General features: G+C 43.2%; 1 protein-coding gene across 1 annotated transcript; it reads left to right on the top strand.

The window, feature by feature from the left end:
• The first annotated feature begins 3,447 nt into the window (after positions 1–3,447).
• Positions 3,448–15,559, top strand: spinb (spindlin b). The gene is given in 8 exon segments (XM_049578990.1): positions 3,448–3,578; positions 8,057–8,343; positions 8,345–8,372; positions 9,751–9,799; positions 10,034–10,128; positions 10,323–10,478; positions 10,897–11,130; positions 12,499–15,559. Coding segments are annotated over 7 exon segments (792 nt in total). The 5' UTR covers positions 3,448–3,578; positions 8,057–8,313; the 3' UTR covers positions 12,699–15,559.
• Positions 15,560–16,702: the final 1,143 nt, after the last annotated feature.

The following is a 16,702-nucleotide window of genomic DNA, read 5'->3' as shown; positions in this document are numbered from 1 at the left end:
ACAGAAACAGCAAGCTCCGTGTCCATGGCGACCGCTCCACCCAAAACGCCGTCTTGTCAACGTGAAAAAAATATTTTTTCCAGCGGATGTCTTAGTTACAACATGATTGAGCTAACTGGAGTAGTTTCATGTCGTATCCGACAACGTGAGGCTTTTAACAGATGACGTCCTGATGTTAGCATCAGAGGTGTGACGGAGCGGTTTGTGACGTCTGACCTCGTCATGTTCTCAAACACTCACAGCTTGTTTCACACTGACTCAGAGTAAACGTCATGTGAGGCTCTTGTGCTCTGACGTCCAGACGAGACATGACTTGATGTTACATACGTGTGAAATGTTGCATAGATCTTTGCATAATTTCAAAAGTTCTGTTGTATTGTTTCTGACTCTGATAAATGGTGTAATTTTGGCAACAATTAAATTTTTTTTAAGAAAATGTGCCAAAATTTGCAAACATTTTTAAAGAAAAAAACAAATCCCCAAAATGTTAAAACCACCAAAATAATATTAAGGAAAAAAAGCACTTTAAAAATGGCACTACCCCTCATAAGTAACGAACAGTCCCTACTCCCCCCCACCCCCGCCGACACACACACACACACACACACACACACACACACACACACACACGTTAGCAGAGCAAACCCAGTAAATAAAAACAAACCTTCTGTCTTGATGAAAACACCAGAGACCGTGACACAGTCTGACTGATTATTCGTGTATCTGTTTGTAAAGAATTAAAATACTTATTGAATTAATTTCACGTGAACGAGTTTCCGATTTTTACATTTACATGAGTGAATTTAATATTTACCAATAATAAGATCATTTCAACCATCTCAGATATTTCTCTGTAATTTAGAGTTTAATGCGTCAAATAGTGACATTTATATTTATATTTTTATATTCAGCCAATCACTCATATTTTGCCAAAATTCTATCGTGACTTGACCTGAATAAAAAATGTTTCTGGTCAGTTACCTTGTGTGTTATTTGTTTTTAATCACCGCCCTGCGGAGCCGCCCCTGTGACGAAAACAAACGCCCTTTCCTTTGGCTCCAACACATGTGATGAACCTGCAGCTGTTCCCAGATCAGCTCTTGTTCAGACTCCATCTCCATCACACAGCTGATCAGCTGATAGATCTGACCCCGGGTCAGTTTACACGTGTCCGCCCCCTGTGTACAGTCAGTGAAGAGCGCCCCCTGCCGGGCCGCCGTCCTCACTACAATGCAGATGGTGTTTAATGAAGTTAGGGACGGATGAGGCGGGCGGTGTCGCCACATTTATCATCATACCAAAAACCAAACACCGTCCGTGGTGAGATGTTTCCGCTGTAACGGCTCCGTGTGTGAGAAAAACAGGTCAGCAGGGAGGCGCAGTATTTGGCAGGAAGACCCAGCAGCAAACTGAACCGCTAACATACCGCTGGATCACTATTTAGCAAGCGGGAGAAAGGCGGGACTCGGCGGTGGAAGAATTTTTGGCTTCAACGCAAACCTGCACAACAACCAGTGTCAAGGCAACCAGCATAATAAATGACACTTCCGGTATGAGATTTTAAAAATAAAAGCCTAAGTACAAGCGCTGAAGAGAGAGCGAGTTAGGGAGGCAGGTTTTTTTTAAATCACCAAAATTACACTGTTTAGCAAGAAACTGTGAGAACAGAGATTTAATCAAATATCAATAGATAAGCGACCACAAACTATCACTCACAATTTCTGGTATTTTTACCAAGATGGAAGGTTTGTTGACATTTTTCAAGAAAAGATACTGCGCGTTTTCTTAAAAAAGAAAAAGTTCATTATTATTATTATTGTTATTGTTCTTTACAAAAATATATTTATTTGTTTGTTTTCTACATTTTGTGGTTGTTTAAAAAAATCCCTAAAATTGTTTGCCAATTTTGGCATGTTTTCTTTTTTAAAAAAAATGTTGTGATTTTTTTTTTCCTTTAAATTTTTTGATGTCAAAATGACACCATTTATCAGAGCCAGAAACTGTAAGAACAGAAACTATGGATTTTCACATTTTCGATAGTTCTTGGACACATCAGGTGCAACATAGACTTTCATCAAAAAAAGAAAACAACAACAAAAATCATCTGATCTTAAAATCGTGATGTTTATCACAATAATCTGCGTCTCATTTAAAATGTAGCCAAAAAAAAAAAAAACCCGGAACAAAACGTTTGCATGAAAATAGTGAAAAAACAAAGCTTTTTTTCAGCTCCAGGGTTTCATCTTTAACTTTAGAACTTTTGAACATCACAGTTTTAAAAGTCTAATAGCTCATTTATGGTGGAGGGAGGAAGAATCAAGGGGAAATATTTGTGGGAAGGTTATAAAACTAAAGCTAAACTAAGTCACACTGCAGCCACCTCCCTCCTCTGATACGTAAACAACAGTCCCTTCCTGTGTGAATTGTAGAAGTCTCAAAATGTGTTGCCATGAACACGTTTATTTTCACCACATACATGTAGGCATATTATTGTTCTATTTATACTTTTATTTAGATATTAATCTATTTGTATGTGTAACAAATATAGCCTTGCTGCAGGGGTGCAAACACAGACAGTGCAGGCAGTGTGGAAGAACTGGGGCCCGTGAGGTGCGGGGGCCCATAGAGAGAGCAGCTCCTTCAGCAACGTGATGGCAAAGACTGTCCCCTTTGAAACATGCCTGTGTTGAAAGATGAACTCTCATTACATTAAATATGGTGCCATTTGCTATATATGCCCTCGTAAGGCAAAGCCATCATCTGTCTTATTTTGGATTTTTTTTTTTTTGTGTGTGGTAAAAATCAAATAATCTATGAAATTTCCTTTGGTAATTTTTGTCATCTACAGATATGAAATGGTGATTGCTCTAAAATGTATGTTGATGTTGCCCAGTGTCAAGTCACTGTTTCATCATGAGACATGATGATATGTGCAGAGTAGCGTACACTGCGGCCCATCGTAACTACATCATGCCACTGCCTGTGCCGCTGGAAATACTTTTTAAAAATAATTTAATTGATTAAAAAGAATTAAGGCGTCAGTATCGCCCACCTGGGGTCCTCCAGGGGATGAAATTACAAACTGTTAAATTACAAATTTCACCATGTCCATGTATTATTGTTTTATTTATATTTTTATGTATTATAAATCTAAACTTGTCGTTTTAACCTTATTTGTCATTTTTTATTCTTATTTTTGGAAGAAAGCAAAATTCAATATTCCTATGAGAGCTTGTCTTGTATAATTTGTTTAAATAAAGATTTATATGTTAAAAAAGCGACAGCGCCGCACACTTGGGAAACATGGTGACAAACTGTTGAATTACAGTCACTGATAAATAATAAAGAACAGTCCCTTAATGGACCTTTATTTCTTAAAAGAAGAAAGGGGACAAAAACACATTGCAGCAAAATGAGCGCTTTTATTTTGGAGGCCTCGCCGCCTGACTTCCGCCGCCCCTCCGTCTTTAGCGCAGCTAGCTTGACGCAGCAGCGGAGAACCAAACGGAGGCAGAGCGGATCAATTTGGAGCCACGGCGGTTGATCGGGATTATGCGGCGACACTGATTGCTGTATCGGTAAGAAACTGCGGCCTCCGGCACCGCCGAACGAGCCGGTTAACGGGGCCGGTTATCCGGTGTGTCGCTTTAGCGCAGAGCAGCTAGCTTAGCGCCCGAGCCTCAGACCTCCCCTCTCCCTTTGTTCGTTTGCGCCTTTTTTTCCCTTTTGCACTGATGCGGGTTTTGTAAATACTGGCGCAACATGGCCGCCGTCTGGAGGGCTCTGCACATCTTTGGAAAGGTTGGAGTGAGAGCAGCAGCAGGGAGGTTAATGTGGTGGTCAGTGAGGAGGAGGAGGAGGAACTGTGACCTCTGGATGGTCATCTTCATCATCAGACTAAACAACAGTTTATATTTACAGAGACACAGTGTTGAGTCCCTGCTGCTGTCACGAGACCTGCACAGGTTAATGCATCACTGTGGACAGGTGGACAGAGGGACAGGTGGACAGAGGGACAGGAGGACAGAGGGACAGATGTTTGTGTCCACAGTGCAGGACACTGTCAGGCAGAGCTGTAAGAAGTACTCACATCTTAGAGTAAAAGCACTGCAGTGTAAAAATACTCTATTACAAGTAAAACTCATGTATTCAGAGTCTTCCCTCAGTGACAGCATCAGATATAAATGCACCAAAAATAAAGTAGTGATGATGCAGAGTAACATATGTGATATTACTGGATTATAATTAATGATGTATTCATGTGCTCATCACTTCAACACTGCAGCTGGTGAACAAGGAGCTCATGTTAATGACTTTATAAACTGATATGTACTTTAATCAACTTTTATTCTTGATTTACAGTTTGTATTAAAGCTGTAAAATAAATGTAGTGGAGTAATAGATTACTCTGAGATGTAGTGGAGTAGCAGTATGAGTCTGTTTACCACCAAAACACATCAGATGCTTCAGTTCAAACCTGAAATGTTCAGCCATTAAAGGGATAGTTTGTGGACAGTAGATGTCAGTTTGGAGAAGCAGACTGCAGTCTGAGCTGAGCGATGCAGCAGCAGCTGAACATGTTGTAGACACCTGAAAAAGATCGACATCTGTGTAAATGTTTGTTAAATTGAGAGTAACTTCACTGCTTTGTGTTTCCGTCACACGGTCTACTTCCGTGTCTGCGCTCTTGTCACAGCCACCAGACTCCATTGAGAAAACCAGTGGTTTTAGCTCAGTGAACACAGGAGCTGCTGGTCCACTGCTGCTTGGCTCAGTTAGTCTGTGTGATTGTGTGACTCTGCTGAATCTGGACCGACCAGATTAAAAGCCAAAATTCCACAAATAAGGCAAATAAAATAAGTGATGGAGGCAGCAGTCGACCAGCAGCTCCAGTGTTCACTGATGTTAAATCACGGTGTTTCTCAATGGAGTCTGGTTTAGGAGCAGGCGATATCACAGGTTCGTTCGTCCAGTGAAAATCACTGTCTGACATCAAGGTGAAGAAGTGACAATACTCTCAGTGTAGCGTTCACTGTAACTGATGCTGAGTGTTGTACTTGGGATTTTTTAGTGTCTCGCTAACACCCACTAACATCTGGCTTTTTAATCTGCATTCACAACCGGGTCAAATGACTCTGCAGTCTTACAGGTATTTATCGACTCTGGTTTCGATCGGCATTGATGGAAACTCAACACCGGGGTGAACATGCTAATTTTAGCTCCTTAACTGGCGAGATGCAGTGACATGCCATCATATGATACGTCCATCTCCGCCCAGTCAGCGCTCGAACATCAACCGAGTTTTAAAGAGCGACTGAATAAGTAACAGGTTTGTAAAAAGAAGTAACCACTGCAGCGTGTCACTGGCCTCCATGCTGCCTTCTGCTGGTTACTAACTTGTTTTCCAGCTCCTTTGTGACATCAGATGTGACACGCCAAAAAAACCAAAATCCATACAGAGAGGCGTTCTCGTCTGCTGCAGCGCCGTGTGCACAGCTCTGCTCTGCTGTCACGAGAGAGGAGTCTGTTGACTGTCTTTAGCAGCAGCTAACACAGAGCAATCAAACGGATTTGGTCGATGATGCTCGCTCGCGTCGCTTCCAGTTACAACACGGTGTGTGCGCCATTATTGGAGGTAGTAACAGCACCGTAACACTGTCTGTATGACAGGACCGTCGGCAACACGGGATCATCAGCACAGGTCAGTCCACTGACTGGTGACAAGATGAAACTGTTTTAGAACGTCACAGAAAAAAGTGTCAGCAGTCTGAGCTCCACTCAAGCTGACTGATGATGTCACCTGACACTCAGCTGGTCAAATGGCCGGCGGCTAGTTTTAAAGTACGCTACCTGTTTCAACAGCCAATCAGCTTGTAGTGAAGTCTGCTGGTCAAGTCAGTTGATTCTGGTCTAGTCCGATTGGTCCTGGTCTGTTGTCAGTGTGTCTCCAGTCCCAGTGAAGTGGAGCTCCAGTCCCAGCTGGACGAGGACATCTAACTGGCCTACTGTCCTTTTCCCAGTATACGAGCACGGGAGGGGAATCCATTTATTGAGCCAAGTATGTGCGACTCCTCTACGATAGGTGGAGATATGCCCCCTTTCAGCTTGTTAGTATTGGACCTTTTTCCTGTTGACCTATTACGTCACAGACCAAACAATGGACAAACAAGTTAGCTACGGTTAGCTAGCAGCTAACTGCTACCATGGTGGACAACTTTACAGCTCTGTACATTTGGTCCGTCCAAAAAGTCACGGCTCTGGATGTAGATTTCTCCATGTTGTTACCGGCTTCTTCTTCTCTTACACATTTAATGCTATTGGACTTCCGGGTCAAAGCCCGGGGCGGAAACTGTGGAGCATGCTCAGAGCGCCTCGGCCAGTTTGGGTCTGATTGACTGTATACATGCAGGAGTCACATGATCTGGGTGTGTTAGTCCCACTGTGACACATTCACTGCAGGACCATTTCACTCACACTGACATGTTTGCAGGGGTTTTATATAAATCCATTTTCTCTGATGTCATGGAAACAGAGTGTGTGTGTTGTTGTGCAGCGCTGCACGTGTGTGTGATCATCATGTAGCAGCAGATCTGTGGTTTGACTGTGTTCCAGTTGTGGTCGTCGTCGTGCAGCTTGCACCTTTTCTCAGCTTCTTTTACACCATGAAGACGGTGAGGAGAGTTTCTGTGTGTTAGTGCCATGTGTCTGTCTGCCTGTCTGTCTGCCTGTCTGTCTGCCTGTGACCTTGTAACACAGAATGTATCTCTGCCTATCAGGAGGTTTGTCTCTCTGCTGCCTGTTGTGTTCAGGTTCATCCTGAGTCTTACAGACGTGTCAGTGTCTGTTATGATCCTGAGAACAGGCTGTTTCCTCACTGTGACCTTTAATAACACTGAACATCAGCTGTTACAGAATTCACTGAGACGTCATTTGTGGCGTTTGTGAGATCATTTACATAAAGTTTAATGATGACTAACGTCCTGCTGGGATGTTTCAGACCAGCTGCTTCTCACGGTTTCACTACACTATACACATCTGTAATGATCAGTCACAGAACTGATAAATCAACGTGTCAGAAAATCTTTCATCATTTAAATTATTTATTATTTTGCAAAAAATCCCAGCAGCTCTCTGGCTTCAGCTCAGACTGTTCCATTTGTCTGTTGTGATGATCAACGAGACATTTGAATACGTTAACGCGAGATCTTGTGGCAGACACCGTGTTTTCAACAATTCTTTGACATTTTATAATATTAAACTTTATTAATACAGAACTTTCAGTATAAAACCTTTTGAAGAGGCAAATAAAACCAGACTGTGGAGATTAATTCAAACTAAAACAGAATCAGGCAAGAAGCTTAATGGCGTAGTCTTTAGTCTCTAGCTTGTCGTCTGGGGTCGATTCCCTGAAGCTGTTGTGGGAGCGTGACCCGAGGGAAACGTTTAGCTCAACCCATTGGACCAAAATCTGCAGGGGGACGTTTCCGAAATGCACTTCTATTTTGATACATGAAAAAAAATTCAAATGTTTTCACAGGATTTATTATACACCCATCCAGCTCCAGAAAAAACATTTGTTTTAAATGTAAAACACACAAAGGTACATTTCTTCATGCGATGTGGTCGCGTCAGTGGATCCAGATATTTCTGTAATTCAGGAGGCAAACATGTCTCTCTGACTCCTTCGTTCTGCTTCTTGCATCATATTTTGGACAGTTTCTTTGATAAGGACGTCAAATCTTTGTTAACAATTCTTTCATACTCAGCTAAAAGGAGGAGGAGGAGGAGGAGTGAATCTTTAGAAAACTCTCAGTAAAGTTTGTAATGTGGAGCAGAGCCTCTCTGACAGACGTCTTATCAGTCAGAACTCTGAGACCTTCAGTGAAACAATAACAGCTTCTCAGTGTATCTAACAGGCCACCACGTGACCTCATGACCTCTGCTCAGTGATTTAACTCAAAGTAAACAGTGGGAAAATAAAAACAGAAAATAAACATTCAATCTTTGATAAAAATAACGACTCAGTGTGTTGATGTTCTGTATTCTTCCTCCTCAGGCTGAACACTCTGTCTCCTCATCGCGTCCAGCAGCTGTGACGTCACCTCAGTCTCCAGGTGTTAGTCTGTCCCCGGCCTGTATGCAGCCTGTCCAGGGCCCGGCCTAATTCCTGGTGCTCCTTCTTTTCCCTCCACCTCCTCCCTCCTTTCCCTACCCTCCTCCCCCCTTCGCCCCCTCCCTCCGTCCTCACCCCGGCCTGGTGTCCCAGCGTTTAGCCCCGACCGGCGGCCCTGCTGGCTGCCCCTCCACAGGTGGATGAATGAAGACCCCATTCAAGAGCCCAGCGGCCCCGCGGCCCCCCCGAGCGGACGGGGGTGAGTCACAAAACACGTCAAACACGTTAAAATACTGACGGTGTCAGTCTGAGGGTCAAAGACGGACTCTTTGTGGATGAGATCGGATGTCAAATATTTTTTCACATCGTCATGCCTCATGGAAAAATGTTGTAACTGTTGTCTAACGCGAATCTCAATAATGCTTTGAGACAAAGGTCACTGTCTCATTCCCATGAGTGTGATATCTCAGTCCTTCAGATTTTAACTAATTATTAATCAGTTTAACTAATTTTAATTAACGTCCATTTGGACTCAACAATGAACAGATTCAATTTTTACTTTTTTTAGGTTACTGTGACCTTGCATCCGTCTCATTGTTGTGAACATGATGTGTCAAGAACACCTTTAGGGAATCCCCTTAAATTTGGCACAAACATTCACTTGGACTGTTTACAATGAACTGATTAGAATTCCATGGTCAAAGGCCAAGGGCACTATGACCTTTAATTAGTCTTATTATGAATGCGATATCTCAATCCTTCAAATTTGGCACAAACGTCCACTTGGACTCAGTGATTTACTAATAAGTGTTTGGTGGCCAAAGGTTAAGGTCACTCTGACTTTGCATTCGCCTCATTCTTGTAAACGCAATTTGTCAAGAACGCCTTGAGAGTATTCCTTCAAATTTGGCACAAACGTTCACTTGGACTCAATGATGAAATTATTAGAATTTGTTGGTCAAAGGTCAAGGTTTCTATCACCTCAAATCCGTCTTATTCCCATGAATGTGACATCTCAGTCCTTCAAATTTGGCACAAACCTTCACTTGGACTCAACAATATACTTATTAGAATTTAGTGGTCAAAGGTCACTGTCACCTTGTGTCCGTCTCATTCTTGTGAACGAGATATCTCAAGAACACCCAGAGGCAATTAATTCAAATTTGGCACAGACCTCACAAAACATTTTTTTCATAATTTTTCATTCATTTGTTTTTAATATCGTTGATAAGGAAATGTACTCGGTTTGATAATCGTCAATTCTCATATCACGGTTTACCTCAGAACAACCCTAAACATAACAAAGTTTCACACACACACACACACACACACACACACACACACACGTCTGAGAGGATAAAATAATCCAAAAGGTCAAAGGCCAGCTTTGCTGTGACGTAATAATGTTCTGTAAAACACTTTTCTGTCCAGTATTCAACCTCATGTCTCAGTTCTGCACAGACATGGACGTAAACTGTAACTGCAGTTTGATCGGTTCCATCAGGCGCTAATTCTAGTTTTCCATGTTGAAACATTTCCTGTTTTGCTCCTGACTGACTGACATCAGATGTCTGAGCATTCTTGAATGCACCACCCGTCATTACGATGGTTGCTGAATGTTTGTGTCTGTGTTTCAGGACATTCAGGTGTGTCTGCAAACATGATGAAGAAGAAGAACTCACACAAGTAAGTCTGACGTTCTGACGCATTTTCTTCTGTGCGTTTTTTCTTTAAGGTTTCGACTCCATCTTTAAAACTTGTCTTCGTTTTGTCCTTTCTCAACCTCTTCATTTATTTTTGCTCTCATGTAATTCTTTATATTTTCTCTTCTTCTCTTTTGTGTTCATTTGTCTTTCATCATCGCTCTCCTTCTGCCTCCTCCACACTTCTCTTTCTCTCGTCTTTCTTTCGTCTCTGCAGGAAACAAAGGACTAGCGTTGGTCCCAGTAAGACTCTGGCTCAGCCCAGAAGGAACATCGTGGGCTGCAGGATCCAGCACATCTGGAAGGAAGGCAGTGAGTCGGATTGAACTGACACAGCTGTGATTAACGTGATCATGATGGAGGAGGAGCTCCCTTTCCCCAAATTCATATAAACATATACAATCAGTCAATTAGATGTATAAACAAACCCAAAGTGCACTGTTCTGAGGTGTCTGTGAATCTTTCATAGCTCATGACCATCTGTGTTTGTGTCTGTTTCCTCTCAGGTAAGTCGTCCCAGTGGAAGGGGACGGTCCTGGACCAGGTCCCCGTCAACCCGTCCCTCTACCTGATCAAGTACGACGGCTTCGACTGCATCTACGGCCTGGAGCTGTACAGTGATGAGAGGGTGGTGGGGCTGGAGGTGCTGCCCGACAGAGTGGGTGAGGACGAACATTTTGTTTCCTTGTTCTCACCCTGAGGTTTTCTCGTTCACTTCAACACAGCCTGGATTTGATCACAGCAGCATCTGGTGGAAGTTAGAGGAACTGCAGCTCAACACACTTCAGCTCCGACTGAATTTAACATCTTCAGTGTGCAATATCAGTTTAATGTGGCTGTGACAGTGCAGTGAAGATAATTTAACTGAACTCTAAAATGTCAGGAAATAGTTGTTTCAGTTGTGTAAATGTTGTCAAATGTCTTTAATTCGACCAAAAAAACAAAACCTACAGATGTTCAGTTTACTGAGGCAGCAAACAAAGAACATCTGAGACACTGGAGGAACTAGAACCAAAGAAAGTAACGCTGTGATGTCAGTGTTAATCCCCTCTCTTCTCTGCTTCTCTGTGATTGGTCTAGCTCCGGCCCGTGTGAGCGACTCGCTGCTGGCGGAGACGATGATTGGTAAGGCAGTGGAGCACATGTTTGAGACGGAGGACGGGCCGAAGGAGGAGTGGAGGGGGATGGTGCTGGCTCGAGCTCCCATCATGACGTCCTGGTTCTACATCACCTACGAGAAGGACCCGGTGCTCTACATGTACCAGCTGCTGGACGACTACAAGGAGGGAGACCTACGCATCATGCCCGACTCCAGTGAGTTCACCAGCGTTCACTTCTACACCTCATATAGTCACTGTGAAGCTCCTGTCTCAGCGCAAAAAACCCACTAACACCAGCTAACATCTGCTTTTCTGTTTAATGGCAAAGAATCTGCCTTCACTCCCACGTCAAATGACTCTGCAATAGTCGCAGGTATTTATTGGCTTCAGCTCCCATCGGCTCCGATCAGCAGTGATAGAAATACAACACCTGGTGGACGCGCTCATTTTAGCCCATTTAACTGCGAGATGCAATGACAGGTCACCACCAAATACCACCTGTTTCCGTCCAAGCAGCGCTTAGACATTGTTCCAAATTCACTCAGCAGTGTTTACGTATTCAAGTAACACTGGCGGTCCCGGAGAGTGAGTGACCTGACATGGTGCGTTGGTAAATTCAGTCTGACGCTCTACACTAAAATGAGAGCCCTGTTGGTGGAAGAAACGCAGCGTTATATTTCTACATGAATGAACCAACGGTTAAGTTAATCACACATTCACTCCGCTCGGCGCTCTGCTGCTCCGTCTCCACAGACAGAGTGTCCAGAGTGCGCTCTGCCACTCTGAGAGTGCGCTGCTCTGGATAACCCAACGCTACATTCAGACAGCGCTCCCAATTTATAAGTAAGAGATATATCAAAGTTTTCACTGGCCTCCATGCTGTCGACTAACACCAGGAAGAAACAGAACAAAAACACAGCTCTGGTCTTCTGGCAAGTGCATACAGGCACTTCATCCTCTTTCCCACTGCACAAAAAACAATTAACACCTGCCAACATTTGGCTTTTTAATGCAGTGGGAAAGGTTTCAATCAGCATTCACACTGGGGTCAAATGACTCTGCAGAAGTCTCGTGTATTTATCACCTCCGGTACCAATCGGCATTAATGGGAACACAACATCTGGGTGAATGCACTAATTTTAGCCCCTTAACTGGTGAGATGCAATGTGTCACAGTATGACTGTTTCCGTCTGAGCAGCGCTCAAACATCAATCCAGAGACTGAGAAGGTAAGAGACAAAAGGAAACAAGTTGTCTTTCCCCCGTGCTGCTGTCACATATTTCATATTGCTGTCTACTGTTAACCCGTTCTGCGGCCTGCGGTCTGTGACGTTGACCTGACACACCAAAACTCGTCTGCTGCTTGGCAGAAAGGGAAAGGAGTCGATCGTCTACTGTTAGAGGTTTACCCATGTTTCAACAGTCTGTGTACACGTGCTGATTTTGATGTGAAATGGTTATGAGTCTTTCGTCTAAAGTTTCAGCCACGTGTTACTCATTTTATCATTAGTTTCAATAGTTTTAGTCTCATTTTCATCTTTAATTCTTACTTCATTTTATTGTCTCTGTCTTCCTCTCTGCAGACGACAGCGTGGCGGCAGAGCGGGAACCCGGCGAGGTGGTCGACAGCCTGGTAGGCAAACAGGTGGAGTACGCCAAAGAGGACGGCGGGAAGCGGTCGGGTATGGTCATCCACCAGGTGGAGGCCAAGCCCTCCGTCTACTTCATCAAGTTCGACGATGACTTCCACATCTATGTCTACGACCTGGTCAAGACCTCCTAAGACCAGAAAACCCGTTCCAGGACCCCCACAGAGACTTACCGAGACCTGCCTAGACCCACCGAAAAAAAATCCCACCAAACCCCCCCAGTGAAGTAAAACTACAGCTAGGGTTTAAAACATCCACCATCTATAGAGACGCCTGAGACAGATGATACCACCCTTCACTCTTTGTTTTCTGAAACGCCTTAAACACAAGAAAAATACCTGCCCCCCACCAAGACAGGAAAACTACAACCAGCTCCAGGTCTTCAGGTGAATCCATCATCTATCATTAGTGTCCAGATCTCTGTCGACTCTGTTAGGAAGTTTCCTCCAACACAAAGAAAACCAGCGACCCTGTTTTATCTGGAATAACTGAAACCTGCGTTGTTAAATTAGATTCTGGAACATTTGTGGCCACAATAAACAAAAACTTCTGCGAGGACCCGACCCTGAGATCCTCCAGACGAAACAAAAAGCCCCACTGATGGCCCAGATATCATTTCCTGCAGAGCCGCAGCAGGTCTGAAACTGTTTAATTGAACAGAAAGACCTCCTCCCCCCTCTCCTGAAACCCTGTCAGACCGCTCCAGACTTCCGTCATCAGAGGACGGGGGGGCAGACAGGTCTGAGTCTGCCGGGGTTAATGAAGGGACGGGACTGAAAGCCGAACCATCGCCTGTCTCCATCTGTATCTATAGAAGGTGTACTGTTCTGGTCACACAGGAGGAACTCCAGTCACAGAGCATTTTACTGACCCCGCCTCCCTGCAGGTCACCTGCTAACGAACAAAGACGCTGAGTGGAATAAAGTCTGAAGGACGCCGCGGAGAGGACACGAGACTCTTTTCTTTCTCCATTATTTTAGCATTTTGTCTTTTTTTTTCCTGCTGATTCCTACGTTACCCAGAATGACTTTCAGTTTGACATCAGATGGTCGGAGAGGCTCAGGTGTGTTTGTTCAGCTGCATCAGTTGGTCCAAAGCAGTCTGAGAGCAGCTGTCCTCATAAAACTGCTGCTCACAGGTCGCGCTCCTGGTCGCCGCCCTGATTCAGTTTACAGCAGGAATGCTAATGATGCTAACCAAGTATTGATGATGAAATATGTTCACACAAACTCTTCATGGAGTCTGATCCAGATTCAAAGGAACAGACGTGTTTTGGGAAATCCTCGTTTATCAGACGTCCAGATGTGTTTCAGCTGCTCAACATTTATATAACCATTTAATAAGTGGTTTATAACACACTGCAGTGTAGGTGGATGTAAGTGTTTATTAATTTGTAGTATTTTATAACGTCTGCTATAAAGACAGAATTTTGATTTGTAGATTTTAAATAGAATCTTTGCTGATTTTCAACCAGCTCTGTGTCATCCAGGGCTTCAACTAACGATACCGTTATTGTTGATAAATCAATCAGCTCTTTTCTCAATTAATCAATTAGTTAGTTTATAAAATGGCAGAAAATGGTGGAAAAATGACGTCCTCAAATGTTTGGTTTGTCCATGACCCAAAAATATTCAGTGCACTGCCACAGAGGAGGAAATAAACCAGGAAGTATTCATATTTAAGAAGTTTCAATGAGAACTTTAACTTTTTTTCCTTTAAGAAATAACTCAAATTGATTTTTAAATTAGTTGGTGATTAATTTAATCGACGACAGCTATTCATTGAATTGCTGCAGCTCTGTGTCATCACAGTGTGATGGGATGGATAGTGTTTGGCTTCCTTCCATGTAGCCAGCGTCTGGACGCTGTGTGATATTAAATGCGTCTTCGAAATCCGCCAGTAAGTGAAGGGGCGCTCTGGGCGCTGGTGTCATTAGGGGAGGCCAAACAACTATCATCTGCCCTCACTACCATGACACAGAGCCGGCTGAAAATCTTCAATGCTTCCCTTTAAAGGGGGATTTATAGTTGTGAGGCAGACCCTACGCCGTTGTGAGCATTTATACTTGAGTCACTCTGCAGTTATACCTCCAAAACACAGCAAACACACGTCAAACACACATTAAACACACATTAAACATGGCTTAATAGAGACTGTTTCAAACACAAATCAGCTTCACTCACAGCATTCACAGACTGCTGATCTGGACTCTGGACTTTATCTGGGCACATTTTCCCCACAAATACAACATGCTAACGTTATTAGCACAAGCCTATGGCATTTTACATTGTATAAATTAGCTTAGCAGCTAGCTGATTTATTTTTATTTGATTTTCTTCACAATTTATTGTTTCTTATATGTGAAATTAAAGACGCAGAAGTATAAATCCCACATTAATAAACACGTCTATATCTGCTTACTGCTACATTACAGTGTGTTATTAACCATTTATTACATGTTTATATTCTGATTATAAACGTAAAATAATGTGTTGATCGTGGAGCAACGACTGAAGCGTTTCCCAAAATGTCTGAATGTTCCTTTAATTGATTCCCTCGGACAGCTGATGCAGTATCGATCAGTTCTGATCAGTCCTGAGTTCAAATCAAAACCAAAATGTTGCCACAACTGAACCGGAGTGAAGGTGAAACTGTAGCAGTCATGATGCCCCGCCCCCTGTCTGAGGCGCTGTATTTTGATTGGCTGGACTCGAGCACAGATGTGGCTTGTGATGAGATCATCATCTGTTGAAAGTTGATTTAAATGTTTTTATAAATTCTGTCCCCTTCTTCTCTTCTGCTTTTATATGTTTATATGAGCTGACACGTACCGACGCCTTGTTTCCTCTGTATATTACCTGTTTTATGTCGCCGCCCTCCTGTCCTGTGTATACTGTATATTACCTCGTTAGATGTAGGACGCTCACGGCTGAAATTCACATTTCAACCACGATGACTGAAGATTTTATCCCAACTGAGCTCCACTGAATCTGGTTGTTTTTTTTTCTTTAATCGTACGTTGACTGACACGTCTCTCCTTTTCTTAACGGACTCTGGTCCGGGCGCTCCTCCCTTACAGTCGTTTCACTGCTGCGCTCCCCCTTTCTAACAGTTAGAACTCAGTCACGGGGGGGGGGGGGGGGGCAATAGAAGATTCTCTGTCTCCCACAGTCCTGTGCTCTGGCTGATGTAGCTTCACCCACCACAGTGACATTAGCATAAACAGCCATGTTGCCTGATCCACGTTTCATGTGCCTGAAGGGACTTGAACATCAAAAAACTAAATGTTTTCAAGAACGTAAATGTTTCCAAACCAGCAGATTTTCATTCTGGATCCCAACTGTTTTAAATCTACAACACACTTCTAGTTTGAGTCCACGCCATGGGTTCCACCACACTACGTTCTGTTGTGAAGATCATTTGTTCTGATTCTAGAATTGACTGACGCTTGGTTACTGTTCTAGAATCTGCCATTTGATATTGTGGAACACACCAGGTGTGAAATGAGTTCTTAGTCTCTGGATGTGGTGTTCCAGAACATTTTGTTTCATTTTGGAAAACTCTTGGTCTGACTCTGGAATCATCTGTTAGCATCTGCTCTAGAATCTGTCGTTTGATTTTGTGGAATGTATTCCATCTGATTGTCGAACATGGAGACTCCCCACGCCTTCTGATTCTAGAACATGCCCGATTATGGATGAATACTCAGCCTTCAGTCTCAGGCCAAGGTGTTCTAGAACATTTTTGGAAAACTGTTGTTTTGATTCTGGAATCTGTCATCTGTTAGCTGGTGTTCTAGAATCTGTGGTTTGATTCTGTGGGACGTGTCCCATCGCACATTTGTTTTTCTGTAATTTACAGCTTCAGATTCTAGAACATGCAGTCAACATACCTTCTCATTATGAAACTCCTCCACACTCTGGTTCTAGAACATGCCCGGTTGGGCTTTTGAAGATGTGGTGTTGAGTTCTAGAGCATTTCACTCAAATTTAAATCACTTGTTCTGGTTCTAGAATCTAAAGTTTAAGCACATTCATGACTGCTTTTCTGGAATGCATCACATCAAAACTGTGCGAGCCATTTCTTAAACAAGGGTGAACATGTCTGCTTTGAGCATCAGATTCCAGAGAGCACTAAG

The sequence above is a fragment of the Epinephelus fuscoguttatus genome, linkage group LG6, assembly GCF_011397635.1.
Source record: "Epinephelus fuscoguttatus linkage group LG6, E.fuscoguttatus.final_Chr_v1".
In the NCBI taxonomy this organism is placed as follows: Eukaryota; Metazoa; Chordata; class Actinopteri; order Perciformes; family Serranidae; genus Epinephelus; species Epinephelus fuscoguttatus.
The sequence above is the reverse complement of the archived record's forward strand: the minus strand, read 5'-3'. Positions and strand labels throughout refer to the sequence as shown.